At 39.8% G+C, this 23,181-nt stretch overlaps 1 protein-coding gene across 2 annotated transcripts in view; it reads left to right on the top strand.

Moving 5' to 3' along the window:
• The window catches only part of CPXM2 (carboxypeptidase X, M14 family member 2), a 205,483-nt gene that overhangs the window by 75,519 nt on the left and 106,783 nt on the right, over positions 1-23,181 (top strand). For both annotated transcript variants that reach the window (XM_030941422.1, XM_010357489.2), the window contains exons 5-6: positions 18,540-18,624; positions 19,601-19,751. In XM_030941422.1, coding sequence (XP_030797282.1) covers positions 18,540-18,624; positions 19,601-19,751 — 236 coding nt within the window. The remainder of the gene's footprint in view (positions 1-18,539; positions 18,625-19,600; positions 19,752-23,181) is intronic.

The raw sequence follows: 23,181 nt of genomic DNA, 5'->3' as shown, positions 1-23,181 counted from the left end.
ACTTACTTGTGTCTTCAGGACCTGCCCAAGCCCAATCACATGTATACCACTTATATTTGATGATGGAATGCTGCTATGGATGACCCACTTTATGGCTAGATGGGTCAGAAAGCACCCAGTTCGTGATAGACAGTTGAGGTCGCATGGTGACTTGATGACCCATAGTCAAATGTTCAGTTTCCACCAAAGCCCAGTAACAGGCCAAGATCTGTCTCTCAAAAGGAGAGTCATTATTTGCAGAAGATGGCAGGGCCTTGCTCCAAAACCCTAGAGGCCTCTGCTGTGATTCACCTATGGGGGCCTGCCAAAGGCTCCAAACAGCATCCCTATCTTCCACTGACACCTCAAGCACCATCGGATCTGCTGGGTCATATGCCCCAAGTGGCAGAGCAGCTTTCACAGCAGCCTGGACCTGTTGCAGAGCCTTCTCCTGTTCTGGAACCCACTAAAAACTGACAGCCTTTTGGGTCATTCAATACATGGGCTAGAGTAACACACCCAAATGAGGAATGTGTTGCTTCCAAAATCCAAATAGGCCCACTATTTGGATTATATTGGCATTGTGCCTCTTTCTTGGCTGTAGGAGGGGCCAAATGCAGCAACTTACCCTTTACCTTAGAAGGCATATTTTGACAGGTCCCACACCACTGGACCCCTAGAAATTTTACTGAGGTAGAAGTTCCCTGAATTTTAGCCAAATTTATTCCCTATCCTCTGGCAGGCAAATGTCTCACCAATAAGTCCAGTGTCTTTGCTACTTCTTGCTCACTGGATCCAATCAGTGTAATGTCATCAATGTAATGGATCACTGTGACATCTTGTGGAAGTGAGAAGCGATCAAGATATCCCCAAATAAGATTATGATACAAAGCCAGAGAGTTAATATACCCCTGATGTAGGACAGTAAAGGTATATTGCTGGCCTTGCCAACTGAAGACAAATTGCTTCTGGTGGGCCTTATGGACAGGAATGGAGAAAAAGGCATTTGCCAAGTCAATGGTTGCATACCAGGTACCAGGAGACGTGTTAATTTGTTCAAGGAATGAAACCACATCTGGTACAGCAGCTGCAATTGGAGTCACCACTTGGTTAAGCTTATGATAATCCACGGTCATTCTCCAAGATCCATCTGTCTTCTGCACAGACCAAAAGGGAGAGTTGAATGGGGATGTGGTGGAAATCACTACCTTTGAAGCCCTTGATGGTGGCACTAATCTCTGCAATCCCTCCAGGAATATGATGCTGTTTTTGACTTACTATTTTTCTAGGTAGAGGCAGGCAGCTCTAAAGGCTTCCATTTGACCTTTCTCACCATAATAGCACTCACCCTACTAGCCAGGGAGCCAATGTGGGGGTTCTGCCAGCTTCTAAGTATGTCTATGCCAATTATGCATTCTAGCACTGGGGAAGTGACCACAGGATGAATCCAGGGAGCTTCAAGGATGCAGGTGCTACCCTCACAAATCTATTTTGCATGGCATTAGTTAAGGGTATGTCTTCTGGACCCTCCCAGCTGGGATGAGTAGGTCTAAAGTGACTAATCCACTCCACCATCCCAATCTCCTTAAGCCTTTGGATCTCTTCCTTTACATTAAACCAAGGGAGATCAGGCATTTCCAGATCTCTCACAGTGGGCCATCTTCTAATCCATATTTCAGCTAACCAAGCAAATAAACTATCAGAACCTTTTTTAACTACCTGAATTGCAACATTAAACACAGAGTCCCTACTTAGTGGCCCAAATCAGTAATTTCAGTCTGATCCAACTCTATGTTCCTTTCCACCATTATCCCACACCCTTACTATGCATCTCCATGCCTGTTCTTCAGATTTCTGTTTATATAAATTAGAAAACTCAAGCAGTTCTTTTCGAGTCTGGTGCACCTCCTCATGGGTCACGCTCTCAACCTCATCCCTAGGGGCCCGCCGGGACTTGAGTTATCTGTCCAGAAGGAAACAGGGGTGTTGGGGGTGGTTCCTGAGGAGAATCAACATTACCTTGCCTGGCAATTGCCTCAGGGGAGGCCATCACTGTTGCCTAAGGCAGTGCAGGATTTATCTCCTCAGACAAAGGTGGAAAGACTGATGGCAGCATGGATTGGGGAGGGGATGTTGCCACTACTGGGGATGGGGAAGCTGTTCCTTCTGGCAAAAAAGGTTCATCAGAGTTTACAAACTCAGTGTCCTCAGCTTCATTAGGGTCCTCCAACATGTTGCATTCCAAGTTACAGGATCCCATTCTTTTCTAATCAATTCCCTCACTTTAACAGTAGACACCAGGCGAGGCTGTGCATGCACCTTTCATTGCAGGTGAGCCACTCGCATGATGAGAGCTTGTATCTGTTTTTCCACAATTTCAGCTCTTTCTCTACCAGAGATGAGACTCTCACTCAGGGCAAACTTAGCAGATTTGAGGCTCAGTATCTGCTTGTGAAGCTGGGAGACAGAATCCCTTAGTTCACCATTTTCTTTCATCACTTTGTCCACTGAACTCAGGAGCAACCAACCAGTTTCATTATGTTCCCTGGTTCTCTACATATGGTCAAGGGTATTATGTATAGAGTCACTGAACTCCTTGCCTATCATGAGTGATGAATCAGGAGTGTCAAATGCATTCATTTTGCATAACTCTTTTTTCTTTTTTAGACAAAGTCCCACTCTATAGCCCAGGCTGGAGTACAGTGGCATGATCTTGGCTCACTGCAACCTCCACCTTCCAGGTTCAAGTGATCCTCCCACTTCAACCTCCCAAGTAGCTGGGACTACAGGTGTGCACCACCACATCCAGCTAATTTTTGTATTTTTAGTAGAGATGAGGTTTCGCTTTGTTGGCCAGGTTGGTCTTGAACTCCTGACATCAGGTGATCTGTCCACCTCAGCCTCTCAAATTGCTGGGATTACAGGCATGAACCACGGCACCTGGAAATTTTGCATAGCTCTCTAAACAGTTTACAACAAGGACTATCAGTGTCATCCATACTATTAGAAGTAGAGTCCTTAGCATTTTTGGGTCTAATCATATTAAGCAGCCAACTCCAGAAACCCCTAAACCAATGAAAGAACTCCATCCTTAATATTCTGTTCCTCTAGAACTACTCTTAGTACCAAAATCTGTATTATTCAGGGTTCTCTAGAGGGACAGACCTAATAGGATAGAGAGATATATAAAGGAGAGTTTATTAAGTATTAACTTACATGATCACAATGTTCCACAATAGGCTTGTCTCCAAGCTGAGGGTCAAGGAAAGCCAGCTTGAGTCCCAAAACTGAAGAACTTGGAGTCTGATATTCAAGGGCAGAAAGCATCCAGCACAGGAGAAAGATGTAGGCTGGGAGGCTAGGCCAGTCCAGTCTTTTCACATTTTTCTGCCTGCTTTATATTCTAGCTGCACTGGCAGCTGTTTACATGGTGCCCACTCAGGTTAAGGATGGGTCTGCCTTTCCCAGCCCACTGACTCAGATGTTAATCTCCTTTGGCAACAGCCTCACAGACACACCTCAGGATCAATACTTTGCATCCTTCAAGCCAACCAAGTTGACACTCAGTATTAACCATAACAGCACCCAATGATTGATAACTGCAGCTATCTCTTAGTCTCAAATCCAAAATCCCAGGAAAGAATGTATCGGATCAGGTGTCTAGTGTAAGCCAATCAACTGTGGTCACATCATCAAGGTACTGTGATTGGCCTAGTTTCTGTCAGGTGCACCTTTAGGTATTCCACTGTGGCCAAGGAACACAGTCATGCTGCACGACACATCTGCTCCAAAGGTGATCATGTGCAAGGGTCTAAGTGGAAACGTAACTTCCAGAAACAATAGAGCCAAGCACACAAAACATTGTTTCCAGGTAGACATAGTTAAAGCAGATTATGATATCTGCTGGGCACCACCATGTTTGGCACATCTTCCAAAAGTTAAGATGGTCATCTCTATTTATTGAAGACAACTGACATTACAGTCATTAGAAAAATTCACTAAGATCTAGATTTCATGTTTAGTTTATGCTTTCAATGTTCAACTTCTTAAATTCTGATTGATTATGTGGCCTCTGTGTTTCGAGAAAGGGAGGTTATATGCAAGTGATGGAGAAGTGCTAATTTTAGGTTTAAGATGTAAGCATTTTTAACCAAGAACAATTTCTACACATCATGTGCAGCTCCAGATAACTTGCTTAAGTAACCGTAAAAGTTGGCAACTGATCTGAGAACACTGAAATCCTATACTTAGGACCTGGGGAAAAGAGGAGTACAATGAAGACCAAAGAATAGGGGAACAGAGCATCTAGGTATGGAGAAATAGGAAACAAGTGATCTGATCCTTTCTTTCTACAAACCTAGTGAATTACCACATCCTTGATGATGAACTTGGCTTGTTCTTCTTAGACAAAGTAAGATTATGTGTATGGAAGCATTTTGCAAACTGAAGTGCCAGATGAATTGTTATTAGAAAATGTTAATACAGTTGCTCTTTCAAGGAAAGAAGAAATTATACATAAGGAAATCCAAGAGCAAAGATCTTATTTTTTACTTATAAAACATCTTTAAGAGATGAATATGGCATCTTTACACACATCTGTTTCACAAAAGGTAGTTGTGGCATTTTCCTGTATGTAGGCCTATTGTACAACATTCAAATACATATATTTTAGCTTTATCATTATGTAATATTTGATGGATACAAAATAATGGATATATGTGTAAGGTATTAAGCACTACAATAAAACCAATGCTTATGAAACTGCCATGCAACTAAATGGCAAGAACAGCTGTCCCCAACACCAGGGACTGGTTTTGGCACCAGGGACTGGTTTCATGGAAGAGTTTTTACACAGATGGTGGGGGATTGGGGGTGGGGATGGGGGTGGGGAAGGGATGGTTTCAGGATGAAACTGTTCCACCTCAGGTCATCAGGCATTAGATTCTCATAAGGAGCATGCAACCTAGACCCCTCATGTGCACAGTTCACAATAGGGGTCATGCTCCTGTGAGAATCTAATACCCTAATGCTACCACTGATCTGACAGGAGGTGGAGCTCAGTTGGTAATGCTCGCTCACATTCTGTTGTGTGGCCCACTTCCTAACAAGCCACAGACTGGTACTGGTTCACAGTCCGGGGGTTGGGGACCCGTAGGCTAGAATATTGTCCAGTCACGGTGATCTCTGATTGATGGAAATAATCTCTGTGCCTTTTCCAGATCCCCCTACTTCTTCCCAGAAGTGGAATCATTCTCCTTATTGGGGATCAATTAATCTCCTACTTTTAAAAACTACTCTTGTCACATATGTATTACATATGAAAAAATATTATTTTTCGTGGTTCAGGCTTTATAAAAATGATTTTATACTGAATGTAGCTTTTGGAATTGTCTTTTTCCACTCCACATTATGCTTCACAGGATCATCCATGTTGTTACCTGTGGGTTTAGTTCATATATTTGTAATGCTATTTAACCTTGCGGGTATACCACAATTTATCTATTCTTCTTTGATGAAGATTAGATTGTCCTCTTTTTGATTTTTTATTGTTGCTATTGTCATTATTGCAATTTTCTCTTAAGAATAATGCTGCTATTAGCATTCTTGTATATGTCTCCTGGATTACATGGACAAAGCAGTCCCCATGATATATACATGGGAGTGTAATGCTGGGTTGGAAGGTATGCAAATGGTAGTTTAACAGGACAATGACATTTGCTTTCTAAAGTGGTTGTCATAGTCTTCTTTAAGGTTTTTATTGTGAAACATTTTCACCAACATTTGCCATTGCTATTCTTACTCTTCAGTATAAAAGGTGTAAAGCATTATCTTTCACTGTTGCCCTTAGAGAAACTTGCATTTCTCTAACCACTAACAGGGTTGAACTTCCTTTCCTATGTTTATTTGCCATTTGGTTACCTTTGCTGTGAAATATTTGTCATGTTTCTCCATTTACATTGTGTGCTTTTTCTTTGTCTCATTGATTTATAGAATTTTAAAAATATATTCTCAATATTAATCTTTTGTCAGCTACATGTGCTCAAAATAGATTCTCTCAGCTTAGAATTTCTTTTACTGCTTTCTTGATGATGTTTTTTGATCAGCAAAAGTTTTAAATTTTAATGTACTTCAGTTTATTTGTCTTTTATGATTTGACTGGTTGTTTTATATACAAATTTCTTCCGTACTCTATGGTTATGAACTTATTCTTCTATTTGTTATTCAGGTTAAGTTTTAAGTTTCACTTCTCACATTTAAGTAGCTAATCCATTCAGAAATGATTTTGTGAAAAACATTAGGTATAAAGTCTGGTTTTAGTTTTTTTCTATATTAATATTCAGTTGCCTTGAGGTCATTTATTTAATAGTTATTTTATTTAAAATTGATATGCTAGAGATCTCTTTCAGGTTTTATATATGCATGGGTCTGTTTCTGGGCTCTAAATTCTCTTACATTTATGAATTTGTCTATTCTTACACCATTATCACAGTGTCTTAAAGCTTTATGATAATAAGCTCCAATATCTTGATAGGACGATACTCTCTACTGTTTCTTTTTCTCATAAAGTATCTTGGCTATTTTGGGATGTATTCTTTCCTATACATTTTAGAATCAGTTTGTGAAGTTTCTTGAAAATGCAATTGAGATTTTTGGAAAGAATTGACACATTTCCACTATCTTCCTATCAATGAACATGATATAGATCCCCACTTAGGTATGTCTTAAAATGTTATTCAATAAAATGTTAAAGTTTCCTTCATAAATATCTTGCACATCTTTAATTTATTTGTAAGTGTAAGTACCTTATTTTTGGCTGCTGGTGTGTAGAAATGTAATTAATTTTTTGTATATTGGCTTATGTCCAGTCATCTTGCTGAACTCTCTTGTTAATTCTGTTTTAGAAATGTTTTTACCTTTATGGATAATTACGTAGTCAGTTTGATAACTGTTTTACGTATGCTTAAGAAATGAATATTACCTAACTTTTGTGTTCTGAGTTCTATGTATATTAATTACATAAAGGTTGTTATGTTATTAAAATCCTGTATATTTTTGCTATTTTTGCTGCCTTTTTAAAACAATAATTGAGAGAGGTATGGTAATACTTTTCTATGCTGATGGATTTGTCAGTTTTTTACTTATACTGATTTTTATTTTATTTTACTTTTTGCTTATATTTTTGGAGCTCCCGTATTAGGTGCATACAATCTAAAATTGTTATTTTATACTGGTGAACTGAATCTTTTATAATAATGTAATGACTGTCTTTATCTCTAATAATGCTTTTAGTCTTAAAGTACATTTTGTCAGTTATTATTATAGCTACCTAGTTTTCTTTTAGTATTTGCTTTTATGGATTGTTCTTCCATTAGTTTCAACTTTCTTATGTTTTGGGTCTGTCTCCTATAAACAATATATTTGTAATTTTTAATCCAATGTAATGATCTATTAACTAATCTATTTCTATTTGTGTGATAGTTTTTATAATTTGATTTATTTCTGCTTTCTCTCTGTTATTCTTTTTACTTTTCTTTTATATAATCTGAGTTTTCCCACCTTGCTTGGTTTTTCCATTAGGCTGATTTTGCATAACACACTCTATTATTTCAGTTTTTACTCTTGGAATTTTACCAGGTATACTGAGCAAATTTGAAATAAGTATGTTATTAATTTTTAATAAGTTAATACTTCCTTAACAATAATAAGATTCCTATGTGTCTCAAGTTCTTCATCTGTAAAATGTTAGATAATAATACCTACCTCATAGCATTGTAGTGATACTTAAATCAATTTATGTACATGTATGTGTGTATATGTATCTATATCTAATCTATATATGTATACATGTGAGTATGTCTGTATCTATTTACATAAGTATATTTATATCTATTTATATATCTTGGAGTGGGACCTGGCACATAATAAACACAAATTACTGCCTTTTCTATCTTCACTAAGTACTCATGCACTATGATTTAACTTTTGCAGTTTGAGGTGCAACAGCAAAACTAACATCGATTTATTTTCTCTTCTTCACAATTTCACTGATAGAAGATTGGTTCTTACTATAGATCTTAGCAATCTTAGCATACCCTATTTTTTCTTCTTTCATTATTAAGTTGAGAACTTTCACCTTTTCATTTAAAGGAAACACTTTATGGCTTGTCTTTGGTATGTCTGAATTGCCAGCATCTCTACTTCTTGCACTTTGGGGCCATTCTTAAGTAAAATAAAGGTTACTTGAACACAAGCACTGCCATATCATGTCAGTTGATCTGATAACTGAGAAGACCACTAAGTGACGAATGGGCGGGAAGCCTATACAGCATGGATGTGCTAGGCAAAGGGGTGATTCACACCCTGGGCAGGATGGAGCGGGGTGGTATAGGACACCATGCTATTTCATCATGCTGCTCAAAATGATGCAGTTTAAAACATGAATTGTTCACTTCTGGAATTTTCCACTTAATATTTTCAGACTTAAAGTTACTACAGTCGGTAGAAAAGGAGACTATGGATGAGGGGGGACTACAGTATTTGTGAAGTGCTTCCCAAGGCGTCTGATGTGCTAGGTACTATATAAATCTTTGCTAAAGGAAAATTTTAAAATGTGATAATTACAAAATCAGAAGTTCTTTGAGACGTAGGTTTGTTGCTTTTTGTTTATGCTGCCTTTTCCTCATGGAGAATGTTTTCTTGTGTGTTTAATGATTTTTTAAAAGTTGTATAAATAGTTGTTCTTAATTCAGTAACTACTTAATTGTACCTGCTGAAACCTCCAAGAGCCTATGTTGAAGATTCTTTTCTTTTGAGGGGATTCGTGTGTGCTTCTATTGGGAACCAGTGGATACCTGCTGTGCTGAGCTCTTGTAGCCCCTTTTGAGAGTCCTGGAAAAGTCTCAAGTTCAACTTCCCTAGCTTTCGATGATTCTCAGGCTTAGTACGCTGATCCTAGCACTGTTAGATGCATTTTGCCTGGGGCTACCCTGGCTTTTGTGTTTGTGCATTACTCACTATCGTTTTTTTCACCTAACAACTGGTTTTTGTTGTTGTTGTTTGCCCCATTGGAGAGTGTCTTTACTTGCTCACAAGCCCACTGATGGTTTTAAGCGTTTGTTTTGATGTCACCAGAAACTAGTTGTACACTAGTAGAAGGCCCTATAAGCAACTAATCTGTCTTTTTGTTGATGCTAGATATTCTTTGTTTTTAAATTAAACCATATTAGCATCATGTAGTAAAATGTCTAAATATAGTCCAACTTTTTCTATTATGGTCTACCTCCTCTGTTTTTCTGATTTGAAGGAAAGCTGGATTGGAGGGCAATGTGGTAATATCATACAAAGGTATTTTGTTTTTAAATTTTTTAAGTGAGGGAGCTGGCTGCAGCTCATAGAAGCCTCTCCTCATTCCGCAGTCAAGAAATCTTTGACACAAACATTTCTTTATTTGGACTACATTGCTTGGAGTTCGTAACCTCCAGTTGGAGAGAATTAAATGTCAAGGTGGTTTTGTGATGTGGAATAGTCTATTTGAGGGAAATGGAAAAAAAGCCACAACAGTGCCATGGTTTTTAAACTTTCCCTGAAGATTAGAAGACTAGGAAGCAGTGACATTATAGCTTCAGTCTTCTGAGGCTCTTTAATGACAATGGATTTGCCTGTCACAAAAGAATAACATAATCAGCTTTTATGTTAGATCAGGACTGTCTTTATCACGAAACTTCTCTGCCTCCTTTTCCTTCTAAGCCATGCAGACTTCCTCTGCCCTCCCACAACTTGCTGTGCTTGTCTCATCACAGCACTTGATCACGCTCTCTTGAAATTTCCAGATTAATTCCTTGTCTTCATCATCAACCTGTAAAAAGCTTGAGTAAAGGGATGTTGTATAACTTAACGTTGTATTCCCGGAAGCTAGTAACTGCAGGGAGAGGAGCAGGATTTACCACACATCCCATAATACTTTAACCTTTTCATGTAGGTAGAGCTTTAAGACACAATTCAGTCCTGCCACAACATCATAATGATTGGCAAGTATCTCTTCTATCACCCTGGATTACCAACCTTCATTATTTTAATGGAGATTTAATTAATTATTAATTTCTTTATGGTAGTGACGGAACATTTCCATTACAAGGGCACAAAGGGGTAAGTGTGAAGATCCACTCCCTGGAAGTGTTTGGAGGGAGCAGCTGAATTATGTCCCAGTTCAACTTTAATAGTAATCCTATGTGTTGGTATGGCATCTGGCAGTGTATAATTTCTTTGTTCTTATTAATAGCTCATATTTATGGAACAGTTACTATGTGCCAGGTACTGTGCTCAGACTACTTGCATTACCCCATTCAATCCCTACTCACTATACAAGGAGGTAGAGTTGTTACCTTATCTTACAGCTGGGGCTCAGTAGACACACTGCTGTCACATGGGTTGCAGCTAGTAAGTGGCAGAACTAGAATTTCAGTTTGGTCTTTGATATGGTTTGGCTCTGTGTCCCCACCCAAATCTCATCTTGAATTGTAATCCCTACATGTAGGGGAGGGATGTGGTGGGAGGTGACTGGATCAGGGGGTCAGTTTCCCCCATGCTGTTCTCATGATAGTGAGTTGTCATGAAATATGATGGTTTTACAAGTGACAGTTTGTCCTGCGCGCGCTCTCTCTCTCCTGCTGCCGTGTAAGACGGGCTTTGTTCCTCTTTGCCTTCCACCATGATTGTAAGTTTCTTGAGGCCTCACCAGCCATGCAGAACTGTGAGTCAATTAAACATCTTTCCTTTAAAAATTACCTAGTCTCGGGTAGGATCTTTATAGCAATGTGAGAATGGACTAATACAGCCTTCTTAATGTCAAAGCCTGGGGCATTAACCAGTATACTATAACATCTCTCAATTCATGCATTAATATATACTGTCCTTGTAGATAGCTTTATTATTTTCAAAAGGCTAGGTAGCTTGCCAAGCATATGTAGTTAGTAAACAACAAAGCTGGATTCAAGCTAAAATGGCTGACACTCATTTTTCTACTCATACGCTTATTGCATGTTTACTCAATGCCACAACAGTAGTTTCAACATGTGTGTGTTTATATAGAAAAACAATGCCTCACAAGCTAATAACATCAAAATTTTAAAATGCTGAAAGAAAATAAACGTCAATCTAGAATTCCCAACAAAAATATCATTCAAAAATGATGAAATGAAGAAGCCATGTTCAGACAACAAAAACTGAAATAGTGTACTATCAGCATACTTGGTTTAAAAGAAATAGCAAAGGTGCTCTTCAAGCAGAAAGAAAATGATCTCAGGTGGAAACGTGGAAATGCAAAATGAATGAAGAGTACCAGAAAGGGTAAATGGGTTGGTTTATAAACATTAACTACACAAAACAATAGTAGGAATATTTTATAAAATTTAAAATACATATGGAATTGAAAATGAATTCCAAAATAATGCAAAAGCTGGAGGGGTAAATGGACTTGAAGTGTTGTGGAGTTCTAGCATTACCATGTGTGTAGTAGAAATGATCATTTGAATAAGATTGTAGTAATCAAGGATGCATATTGTAATCTTAAGAGAATTATGAAAAGAATATTGTGAGTATATAACTAATAAGTTAATAGAGAAAAACTAGAATCATCAAAATCTGATTATTTTGTGATTTTTTTCAATCTTAATATTGGCAGTGATCAATTTTGAATGATCAAAGTTATTTGTATGGAACATTGCATCCAACAATTACAGAGCCAATGTTCTTTTCAAGTCCACATAGAACATTTGACAAAATTGACCATATACTGAGCCATAAATGAAACCTCGAGAGAAACCAAAGGGCCTGACAAAATTTAAAGTATGTTCTCTGTCCACCATGGAATTAAACTAGAAATCAATAATAAAAAAGTAACTGGAAAATATCTAGTACCTAGACAGTAAACAATACACTTCCAAATAGTTCATAATCAAAGAATAAATCACAATAAGAATTAATATTTTGAACTAAATGACAAAGAATATATGACCTATCGAAATTTATGACATGAAACTAAAGAGTGCTCAGAGGGAACGTCATAACCTGAAATGCTATATTAGAAAAGAAGAAAACCTGACAATCAGTGACCTCAAGAAGCTAAATAAAAAGAATTGTAAATCAAACTTAAAGAATGTATCAGGAAGGAAATAAGTCATTTAAAAATTTATAATTTATAATATTTATAACAGATTTAATATTTTTGAATGTGGACATGATACAGAGCTGAAGTCACTGTGTTACAACCTAAAGACAACACATATGAAAATGAAAACATCTTGATGTTTTTTAGAACTCTGAGACAATATGAAGAATGAAAGCATACGGATGTCCTCTTAGAAATCTGAGATGACAAGTATGTAAAATGAATGTGTCATAAGTCCTCTTGCAACATCCGTGTAGAACTTGGAGATAATGAGTATGAAAAACGAATTCTTACACAGTCGACTAGCTGAATAAGTATCAGCAGCATCAAACATCCAGACTCTGTTGTTATGTGAAAAAGAATGAACTCATACTTGATTAAAATAAAAACAAACAAAAAAAGAAAAAAAGTAGAAAAAGTCCTACAGGAAGCATCTTACTCAGTGGTGAAATATAGAAACCTTCCCTTGGGTCTCACGAATGAAATTGGGATGTCTGTTATTCACTTTTTTCAGCATTGGACTGAACATCTTAGCCAGTATAATAAGGCAAGAAGAAGAAATAGAGGACCTAATGACTGGAAATAAATAATCAGAACTGTCATTGTGATATCATCATATTCATAAAAACATCCAAAGAAGCCCACAAACTATTAGACCTAATTAATAAATTAGCAAGGTAGCTGGGTACAAAGTCAACATACAAAAAGCATCTATGTGTCTACATATCAGCAACAAATGAGGAAGTAAAATTTAAAGTGATATCACGTAAAATCATTTAAAAAATCAGCTACCCAGGAATAAAGCTAGCAAAAGATAAATAAAAGAAGACCTAAATAAAGAGGATCATATACCATGTTTATAGATCGGAAGATTTAATATTGTAAAGAGGTCAGTTCCCCCAAAATTGGTGTATATATTCAACATAAACCCAATTAAAATCCAGAGGCTTTGTTTTAGAAATTGACAAGCTGAATTTAAAATGCATATAGGACTGCAAAGATCTAAGAATAGTGAAGGCAACTTTGAAAAGCAAAAACAAAGTGAGAAAACATATTAATGTTATTAATATTCTAATATTAATTAACATTAGATAAGACAGATTTAGGATAGGATAAGAAATAGACCAACAGAACAGAGTAGAGCATCCAGAAATATACCTAGACATATACAGTCACATGATTTATAGCAAATTGCCACTCTGGTGCAATAGGAAAATAACCATGTAAATGGTTCTAGGTCAGCTGGAAGCCCATATAGAAAACCATGTATCTTGGGCTGGGTGCGGTGGTTCATGCCTGTAAATCCCAACACTTTGGGAGGCTGAGGCAGGCAGATCACGAGGTCAGGACATCAAGACCATCCTGGCAAACATGGTGAAACCCACTGTCTACTAAAAATAAAAAAAATTAGCTGGGCATGGTGGCACTCGCCTGTAGTCCCAGCTACTCAGGAGGCTGAGGCAGGAGAATCGCTTGAACCCAGGAGGCAGAGGTTGCAGTGAGCCAAGATCGCACCACTGCACTCCAGCCTGAGTGACAGAGAGAGACTCTGTCTCAAAAAAACATACAAAAACAAAAGAAAACCATGTATCTTGACCCCTCACACTATACGATAATCAACTCCAAATGGATTGCAGATCTTAAATGTGAAAGGTAAAGCAATAAAGTTTTTTAGAAGAAAACATCAGTTAATATCTTTATCATCTTGGAGTAGGCAAAAATTTATTGAAAAGAACAAAAATACTGAAAGCCATAAAGAAAAAAATGGCTAAGATTGGATTATATTAAGAATTTTTTTTCATCAAAAGACACCATAGGCTGGGCGTGTTGGCACACACCTGTAATCCCAGCATTTTGGGAGGCCAAGATGGGTAGATCACTTGAGCCCAGGAGTTTGAGACAAGCCTGGGCAACATGGCAAAACCCATCTCTCCAAAAAAAAAAAAAAAAAATACAAAGATTAGCTGGATGTGGTGGTGCATGTCTGTAGTCCCAGCTGCTTGAGAGACTCTGAAGTGGGTGGATTGCTTGAGCCTGGGAGGCTCCAGTCTGGATGACAGAGCAATACCCTGTCTCAAAAAAAGAAAGAAAGAAGAGAGAGAGAGGAGGGAGGGCAGGGAGGGAGGGAGGGAAGGGGGAGGAGGGAGGGAGGGAGGGAAGAGAGAAAGAGAGGAGAGAGAGAGAAGAGAGAGAGAGAGAGGAGAGAGAAGAGAGAGAGAAGAGAGAGAGAGAGAGAGAGAGAAAGAAGAAAGAAAGAAAGAAAGAAAGAAAGAAAGATACTACAAAGAGGATTAAAAGGAAGACAAATTGGGGGAGATATTTGCAATATACGTATATATTATTCAACTCATATCTAGAATGTATAAAGAGCTCTATAAATCAATGTGAGAAAGACAGACAACCTAATTGAAACAGGGAGAAAACTTGAGTAGGCGCTTCTCAAAAGATGGTATTCAAATACCCAATGAACATACAAAATATTGAACTTCATTAGTCACCAAGCAAATTAAAATAAATCAACAATGAGATAAAAGGATACATCCATCAAGAGTGGCTAAAATAAAAAAGGAAGATACTATCGAGTGTCAATAAGAGCGTGGAACACCCAGACTTTTGTTTATTGCTGGTCTGAGTACAAATAGGTATAATTAATTTGGAAAATACTGCAGCTGAACATAGGTATATGAACATACATCTACCCTCTGACCCTATGACCTAGCAATTCCACTCCTGATTATACACTAAACAGAATTTTTATATAAATTCACTGAAAGATACATGCAAGAATGTTCACAGAAGCACTCTTCCTAATAATCTAAACTGGAAACTACTCGCGGTTAGCAATAAAATGGATAAAAAAAATTATGGTGTCTGTTCTCAGAGCAGAGTAGTAGAAAGCAGTGAGAATGAATAAAGCATAATTATAAGCAATGATAAGAATTGTCAAAGATGAAACTAGGCCTGAAACAAAATGAACAAAGGCGTCATAAACCTATGACAAGAGGACCCATCTGTGATTCAAAGGTGGTAGAAAGGGGAGTTCGTTTTCTAAACAGGGAAAAAACGAGGACAGCCTCTGATTGGCACGCATTCTATTATGGTGGAATTTTTGGAAGCAGAGACTTTCTAATTGGTCTTCAGGTACTTTGACCACCCTTGGTGAACTTCAAGAGGGGTAGCTCCTTGCTGCCTGGCAGAGGAAGCTCCACTCCTATCAAATGGCCTAAAAGCCCACCATGCCCTGGCCTCTGCTCCCCTGTCCCTTACTCTGCTCTCCTGGGGCACCAGCATCCTTTCTGTCCTCCAAGTGCCATGGGCCCTCCTTTCTCCATCTGTGAGATGCTTATACTTCAGTGGGAGAGAATGACAGTATCAGGTAATTCCAGAAAGGAGTATGAAATTACAAACTGAATTAAACTATGAAAGAAAGCATACAAGAAAAGAAATTGGCTAGATTGAAGGGTTAGGACTAGCTTTTTTATTTGGTTTGGGGTCTGAATAATTTAAAGGCAGACAGAAGAGGAGAGAAGAGGAGGAGTTCAGACAGATGCAGCAGTATGTGCAAAGGCCCTGGGGCAAGAGGGAGTATAAACAGTATCAGGAATTGAAAGAAAGAACACAGAGAATACAAGGCAAGCAAGGGTCCAGTAGAGTGTGATGAGGATTTTGTTAATACTAAGATAGCACAGTGCTTAATATGAGAATACTTAAAATAAGAGCTGTTTTAAGCAGGGATGACATGATAATATTTCATTAGAAAAGTAAGCTCTTGCCTGCAAGATAGGTGGGGGAGCAATTTAGATGCCAGGGGGCCTGAGAGAGTGAACTGGGCTGGTGGCAGGGGAGGTGGAGAGAGTTGGATACATTCTTGAAAAATGTGGGAGTTAAAATTGACAGAAGTTGGTGATGGATTCAATATAGGGGAGTGTATCAGTCTGTTTTCATACTGCTATGGAGAAATATCCGAGACTAGGTAACTTATGAAGAAAAAGACACTTAATGGACTCACAGTTCCACATGGCTGGGGAGGCCTCACAATCATGGTGGAAAGCAAAAGAGAAGCAGTCATGTCTTACATGGCTGCAGGCAAGAGAGCATGTGCAGGGAAACTGCCCTTTACAAAACCATCAGATCTTGTGAGACTTATTCACTATCATGAGAATAAGATGGGAAGAACCTGTCCTCATGATTTAATTACCTCCCACCCCGTCCCTCCCACAACACTTGGGGATTATGGGAGCTACAATTCAACATGAAATTTGGGTGAGGACACAGGCAAACCATATCAGGGAGGAAGGGAAGGTGGGACACCCAGGCTAACACTGGGATTTTGGCTTCCGTGGGTGGATGGCAGTACCTTTCCTGGGGCAGGGCCTGTGGTGGACTGCTACGTCACAGTGTAGAGCAGAAGATGTGAATCAGTTCGTTTAAAGCAAGTTAAATTTGAGATGTCGCAGGGACGTTAAGTGGAGGGATCAACTAGGCAAGAAGATATGATGTAGCTTTGCAGTTCAGAAGATAGTTCTGAGCCACAGAAACAATTATGATTCAACCGTAAGTAGGGGATTAGTATTCTTTTTTTTTTCTTTATTTTCTTAGTTTGAATTTCAGAAATTATGACTTGGCTTTTATTTCCTTTTTTTCCCCGTCCTCTCCTTTTCGTTGGAGAACTTCTTTTTCTTTTTCTCTCTACTCCCCTCTTATTGTCGTGTGCTTCTCTTGACTGAGGGGTTTCCTACATTCATCACCTCTGTCTTGGCAGAATACAGCTCCCGCCTCTGTTGTCTGTCTTGCTGTATCACCCTTGGGCCTTATCAGCTGAAAAACAGACAGCAAAGGGAATGGCAGCTACAAGTCATTTGGAAATTATTTGTATGCAGGGAAACAGGTTGCTATTTTGGGTGTGGATAATTTTCCAGGGCAAAGGAAGGAGCTGTTACTGAGGTGCTTTTCTTGTTAAGGCAATGCTAGTGTATCTCCCACCGCAGCCCTGAGCAATGCTAGTGTATCTCCATCCGCACCCCTGGGCTCACAGTGGTGGCTATCAGAGGAGGAATGTGATGTGTGATCGATTCTGGCTTCTAACAGGTATTCAGACAGAGCTGGTGAGGAGGCGAGAGGAGAAGAAGAGAAGGTGTGAGATGAGGGTTTGTTTCCAAGCATGTATAAAAGCACCTAAGAATCATTTTCATGACAAGTCAGTCGGATGAACCAGAATGCATAGAACCAGCTGTTCTTTTGAAATAAACTCTACCGGGCAGTATAAATTCAGACAGGAAACTCAAAACCTTATTTGGATAGATCTCAATCCTGAGGGCAAGTAGGCAAGTAGGAAAAAGATTCCAAATACTTTAATGGGCAGAATTTTCAAAAAAACAAAAAATCTGATAAATTGCTGCTTAGTTCCAGTATTTACAAAATTAAAGGGGGGTAGGTACTCAGGAAGACTTTCCTATATTGTTCAACAACTAACATTATAAAAAACTGAGGCAGTGAGAAAAAAAGGTATAGGTCGCTTTTCTTGCCAAGGCTATCAGGTTGACCTCCACTCTGGAAAGTCAAATTATGTCGATTTTATCCCCAGAAATTTCTGTGCAGTGCAGTGTGATGATGGGGGTACGGCTTTGGGTCCAGCCATCACTGGATTCTTCCTGGGGTGGGGATTGTCTGTGTGGCTGTGACAGCCAAGGAGAAACCCAGTATCTCTTAGAGACTTAAGATTTTATTTTTGTGATGGGTAAAATCTCATTTGTTACATTCCCAAATCAGCTTCCCAACCAAAATTTTTTTTTTTATTAATATTATACTTTAAGTTCTAGGGTACATGTGCATAACGTGCAGGTTTGTTACATATATATACTTGTGCCATGTTGGTGTGTTGCACCCATCAACTCGTCAGCACCCATCAATTCGTCATTTATATCAGGTATAACTCCCAATGCAATCCCTCCCCCTCCCCCCTCCAACCAAAATTTTTAGACCAGTTTGCAATGTTTACTGAGATTATTTTTCCATTGAGTTTCTTGGGTGTGATGTAGGTGTTCAATGCAAAAAGATAGATACCCATTTGTATATCTTTATGTGTGTGATCAACGGTTAGTGATGACTAGGGGCTAGGCCGTGTTCTAAGTGATTAAAGGGCCTTAAACTAAGGCTTACATTAATTCTTTAAGGTTGATGCTTTTATGATTCCCATATTATGGATGAATAAATAGCAGCATAGATGGGTCAGTTAGTTACCTGGCTGAGGTCACAGAGCTGTAAATGTCCTGGAACCAGGGTTTGACCCAGTGCTGTCTGCCTCTGGCACCTGCTCTCCTCACCTCTAAACCTCTTCATGGAAAAATAAACATTTTAAAGTGTGTAGTCCTGATGATGTTTTATTTTCTCGTAGGAGTGACTGGGTGACATCGTATAAGGTCATGGTGAGCAATGACAGCCACACGTGGGTCACTGTTAAGAATGGATCTGGAGACATGGTGAGTCTCATCCTCCATCTAACCATGCCTTTGGTGCCTGGCTGGGTGGAGTTTTGCAAAGAGAGGCAATGTATGATCAATTCTTTGGAGATTTGTGGATTCTGTGTCAACTCAAACCTACCACGAGGGTCTGATGGACAGAGACCCCTTCCCATGCCCTGAAGCCCAGCAGCAAGTGACACACATTTAGAGCTAATGTAAAATTCAGCCTTTGTTTACTCCTATCAGGGAACTGCAGGGATACAGCCTCTTATGTAATTTGCAAGGTAGCCCTGGAAGTTGCATGCATGGGGTATGCTGGGGCCTCTTGCAGCTCTTCTTAATAGTTTCCTAACTTCATTTTGTGACCTTGGCCTGTCAGTTCCATGATTAGCTCCAGCTTAGTCCTGATCCTGTCACTCTCTTCCTCAGATTCTCAAGTGTGTATTCCTAGCATGGTATCCAATATCTTACCCAGTCTGACTAGTCCGACTGTGGCCTCCTTTTTCAATCTTCTTTCTCATTCTTACCCCCTACACACAGTCCTGTGTCCTTGTACAAGTGAACCAGCTTCTCTTCTGCCTAGGAATCCAATATTTAGACTTCTGCACTCATTGTTCATTTTCTCTGGATACCCTCTCATCCCTACAGATCTAAATAGCTTTCCTTCAGTGCCAATTCAAACAGCCCATTTTCCCCAAAACTTTGCCTGGTCCTCTCCATCTTCTGAAATCCCAAAGCTCTCTAGCTGTCCCTTTGCCATGACACCAATAGATTTTTCCTATAATATATAATTACCCCCTCCCCGCATACCAAGTAGATGGAGACTTCCTGCGGGCAGGGTCCAGGCCTGATTCATTTCTTTTTTTCTCTTCAGTGCCTAGCACACATTAGGTTTTCCTCAATAAGGTCTTGTTGAATGAGTGAATTCTGACTGTTTTATCTCTTGGTAATTAAGCACTAAAAGATTTTCTTTTTCTTCCTTGAGCATAAATAGATATTTGAAGGAAACAGTGAGAAGGAGATCCCTGTTCTCAACGAGCTGCCCGTCCCCATGGTAGCCCGCTACATCCGCATAAACCCACAGTCCTGGTTTGATAATGGGAGCATCTGCATGAGAATGGAGATCCTGGGCTGCCCTCTGCCAGGTGAGTTCAACCTCCCCCTCCCGTGCTCCCTGAAGGGTGGGAGTACTGATAGAAAACAGATGCCCAGCCAAGGCAAATAAAAATAAACTAAGCAGTCCAGGCACAGTAGCTCACGCCTGGAATCCCAGCATTTGGGGAGGCTAAAGAGGAAGGATCACTTGAGGCTGGAAGTTCAAGACCAGCCTGGGCCACAAAGGGAGACCCTGTCTCCACAAAAATAAAAATAAATAAATAATAAAATTTAAAAATTACCCAGGCATGGTGGAGTGAGCCTATATTCCCTACTACTTGGGAGGCTGAGGCAGGAGGATTGCTTGAGCCTAGGAGTTCGAAGCTGCAGTGAGCTGAAATTGCACCACTGCACTCCAGCCTGGGTAATGGAGTGAGACCCTGTCTCAAAAAAATAAAAAGATAAAAAGTAATAATACACGAAGCAATTGTTTTCTTGTGTAAAAAAAATACATGTCTGTTGTAGAATATTTAGAAAACATAGGTGAACCAAAAAGAAAATAAATAAAAATTTCCTATAAGCCCGCTGGGAAGCACAGTGAACAATGGGGCTACTGAAGCCCCTTGCCAAGTGCAGTTTTACCTACTGTGATTTTAAGATGATACCTACCACTAAGAAGTGAGCAAAAAAAAAAAAAAAAAAAAAAAAAAAAAAAAAAAAAAAAAAAAAAAAAAAAAAAAATTATGTAGAAATTTGGGAGAACACATTTATTTGTCATTGGCAAATCCCATGACACTGGGTAGTGGCGGTGAGGTAAGGAGGTGGTAGAAGTTCATTCTAAACCATTGACATAGTCTTTTTCTGATGGAGTAACTGCTCTTAGAAGCCTGTGTCTTTGAGTAAATGCTTACTCAGGTAGTATTCCACTTGCCTTATTTTCACATGATGATATTTGGGGTAACCTCAGGGTGGCTTGAAGAAAGGGGGTTTTAATTCACATGTGCCACCTGCATCTTTGGTAATGTCTTTTCTGGACAGGCTGCTCTGTCCTGGCCTTTCAGGCATTCTAAGCTCATGCCTGGATGAAACCTGCAGGCCACAGCCTCTTCATCCTGAACACACATCTCCAGGGAATGGAGCTGGCCTGAGATCACCCACTACAGGGCGTCATCACCTCATGGGGCTTATAGGAACCTTCACATTCCTATTCACCTGCAGTCCATCCACGCAGGCAGGCCGTGGGGACATGGGGCACAGTCGTCGCTCAACCCCCAAACTCTCCAGTGAGGCCTTCCCACTCCTGCCCAGTGTGAGGTGTGGGGCTGGCTACCTGTGGGACTCCTAGACCCTCCCAGCACTGCCTGGGGCAGGGTACCAGCTCTCAGGCTATTTCTGTAGTAACCCCCTCTCCATGAACTTACATTTCCTGTATTTTCAAAGCATACTGAAGGTCATTTAACTGTTTTTCTCTCAATCCCATAGTATTCATGATCTTGCTAGCCAACCTCAGATTTTTACAATCCAAACCTCATATTGGTGAGAAAGACAGATCTTTCTACCTAACTGCTTACCCTCACACTGGTCATATATATATATTTTTTATATTTATGTGTACTTATTCAATTGTGCAACTTTTTTTTATGTCATCAAAAGCATTAGAGACCATCTGTCTTTGGGATGCTTCTCCTTTAGCCCACGGACAAAATGCCATGTTTTCAATCTGCCTCAGACGGTCGGAAGTTCAGTTGTTTCTAATCACTGCATTCTGTAAACAACCCCACAGAGAACATTCTTATTTCTCTGTCCTTCTTTTGCGTGTGTCCACAATTATTTCCTGAAATTAGATTATGATAAGTAGGATTGCTGGTATGAAGAATGTGCCCAGTTTCAAGGCAGATGCAGAGAGAATGTGGAAGGCCTGCCTGATCGTGGATGTGGGCCTCCTTCTGTGGTGGGCTGGTGCAGGAATTGCCCCAGGACCGGTCCCGGCATCCTGGACCTGCCGGGCTCTCCAGCACAGGGCGACTGTGAGCACAGGTATCTTCAGGGAGGCATTTATGGGCTCTGGCCCTCTTAATGCCAGCCCAGGGGTCTTGCTCTCCTGTTCTGCTCGGCACAGCCTTGGTCTGCTTGCTGGAAAAAGTAACCCGCGGCTTTTCTCTGTGGGTAGGAATTCATCTGTTGTTGGTAAAGGACAAAGGGCAGCCTGTAAGAGTCTCATGAAATAAATATTTCTCTGTGAAGTTATTCTTGGTGTGTGTGTGTTTGAAGATGGGCCCTGGCAGTCCTTTAAACCCTCACAAAGTCAGGGTTACACTGTGAAATCTGAATTCATGTATGGACTCAGAATGGTTCTATTTTCTACCCCCCAAATATTGAGGACTATTTTTTTTCTAGAAGTTACTTAGCAGTTTGCTTAGAAGGGAGTGGCTGTTCATGCATGCCGCCTGATGGGGTCATGTCCAGGGATGGGGCTGCTCAGGGGCGCAAAACAAGTCTTGCTCATCACCCTGGTGCTAGAGAGATTCCTTTGTAAAAGTTATTGAGGCCAGGGCCAGGGATTACCCAAGGTGACCTCGTGGTTTAAATGCAGCCTCTCCAAGTCTGCACTTCCCAGGCCTCTTTCTCATGAAACATTCATTTACCTTTGCTTCTGTATCCCTTTGTTCTGTCCCTTTCTTCCCTCACCGTCTTCCTGTGAACTCTCCGGTGGGGGCGGACGAGGGTGCTGGTGCTTTTTAAGACTCTATGCATAATGTTTCCAGAAATTTTTGAGCTGAAAAGTGAATTACCATATACCATGATCTATTAATAGAATTTTTAAAGCTCAAAAGTAAAAGAAAATGGAGAGTTGTTGTTGAATGGGTAAAGACTGTCAGTTTTGCGAGATGAAAACATTCTGGAGATGGCTGGTGGTTTCACAGCAAGGTGTATGTACTCATCACTCCTGCACTATACACTGGAAAAATGATCAAGATGGTAACATTTATGTTATGTGTAGTTTTCCACAATTAAAAGTAATTTGGCAGGGCATGGTGGCTCACGACTGTAATCCCAGCACTTTGCAAGGCTGAGGCAGGTGGATCACTTGAGGTCAGCAATTCAAAACCAGCCTGACCAACATGATGAAACCTCATCTCTACTAAAAATACAAAAATTATCCCAGCGTGGTGGCGGGTGCCTGTAATCCCAGCTACTTGGGAGGCTGAGGCACAAGAATCACCTGAGCCCGGGAGGCGAGGTCACAGTGAGCCTAGATCACACCACTGCACTCCAGCCTGGGTGACAGAGTGAGACCCTATCTCAAATACACACACACACACACACACACACACACACACACACACACACACACGCAGCCTTAAATAAATAAATAAAAATAATTTAATTGCTATTAATAAAAAACAGTAAAAGAAAGTCCTCTTTTCTAAGGTTGAATGGACTAGTCCATTTTGCACTGAATATCTATGCTTATCAGAA

Source organism: Rhinopithecus roxellana, chromosome 11, assembly GCF_007565055.1.
Source record: "Rhinopithecus roxellana isolate Shanxi Qingling chromosome 11, ASM756505v1, whole genome shotgun sequence".
Classification (NCBI taxonomy): domain Eukaryota; kingdom Metazoa; phylum Chordata; class Mammalia; order Primates; family Cercopithecidae; genus Rhinopithecus; species Rhinopithecus roxellana.
The sequence above is the reverse complement of the archived record's forward strand: the minus strand, read 5'-3'. Positions and strand labels throughout refer to the sequence as shown.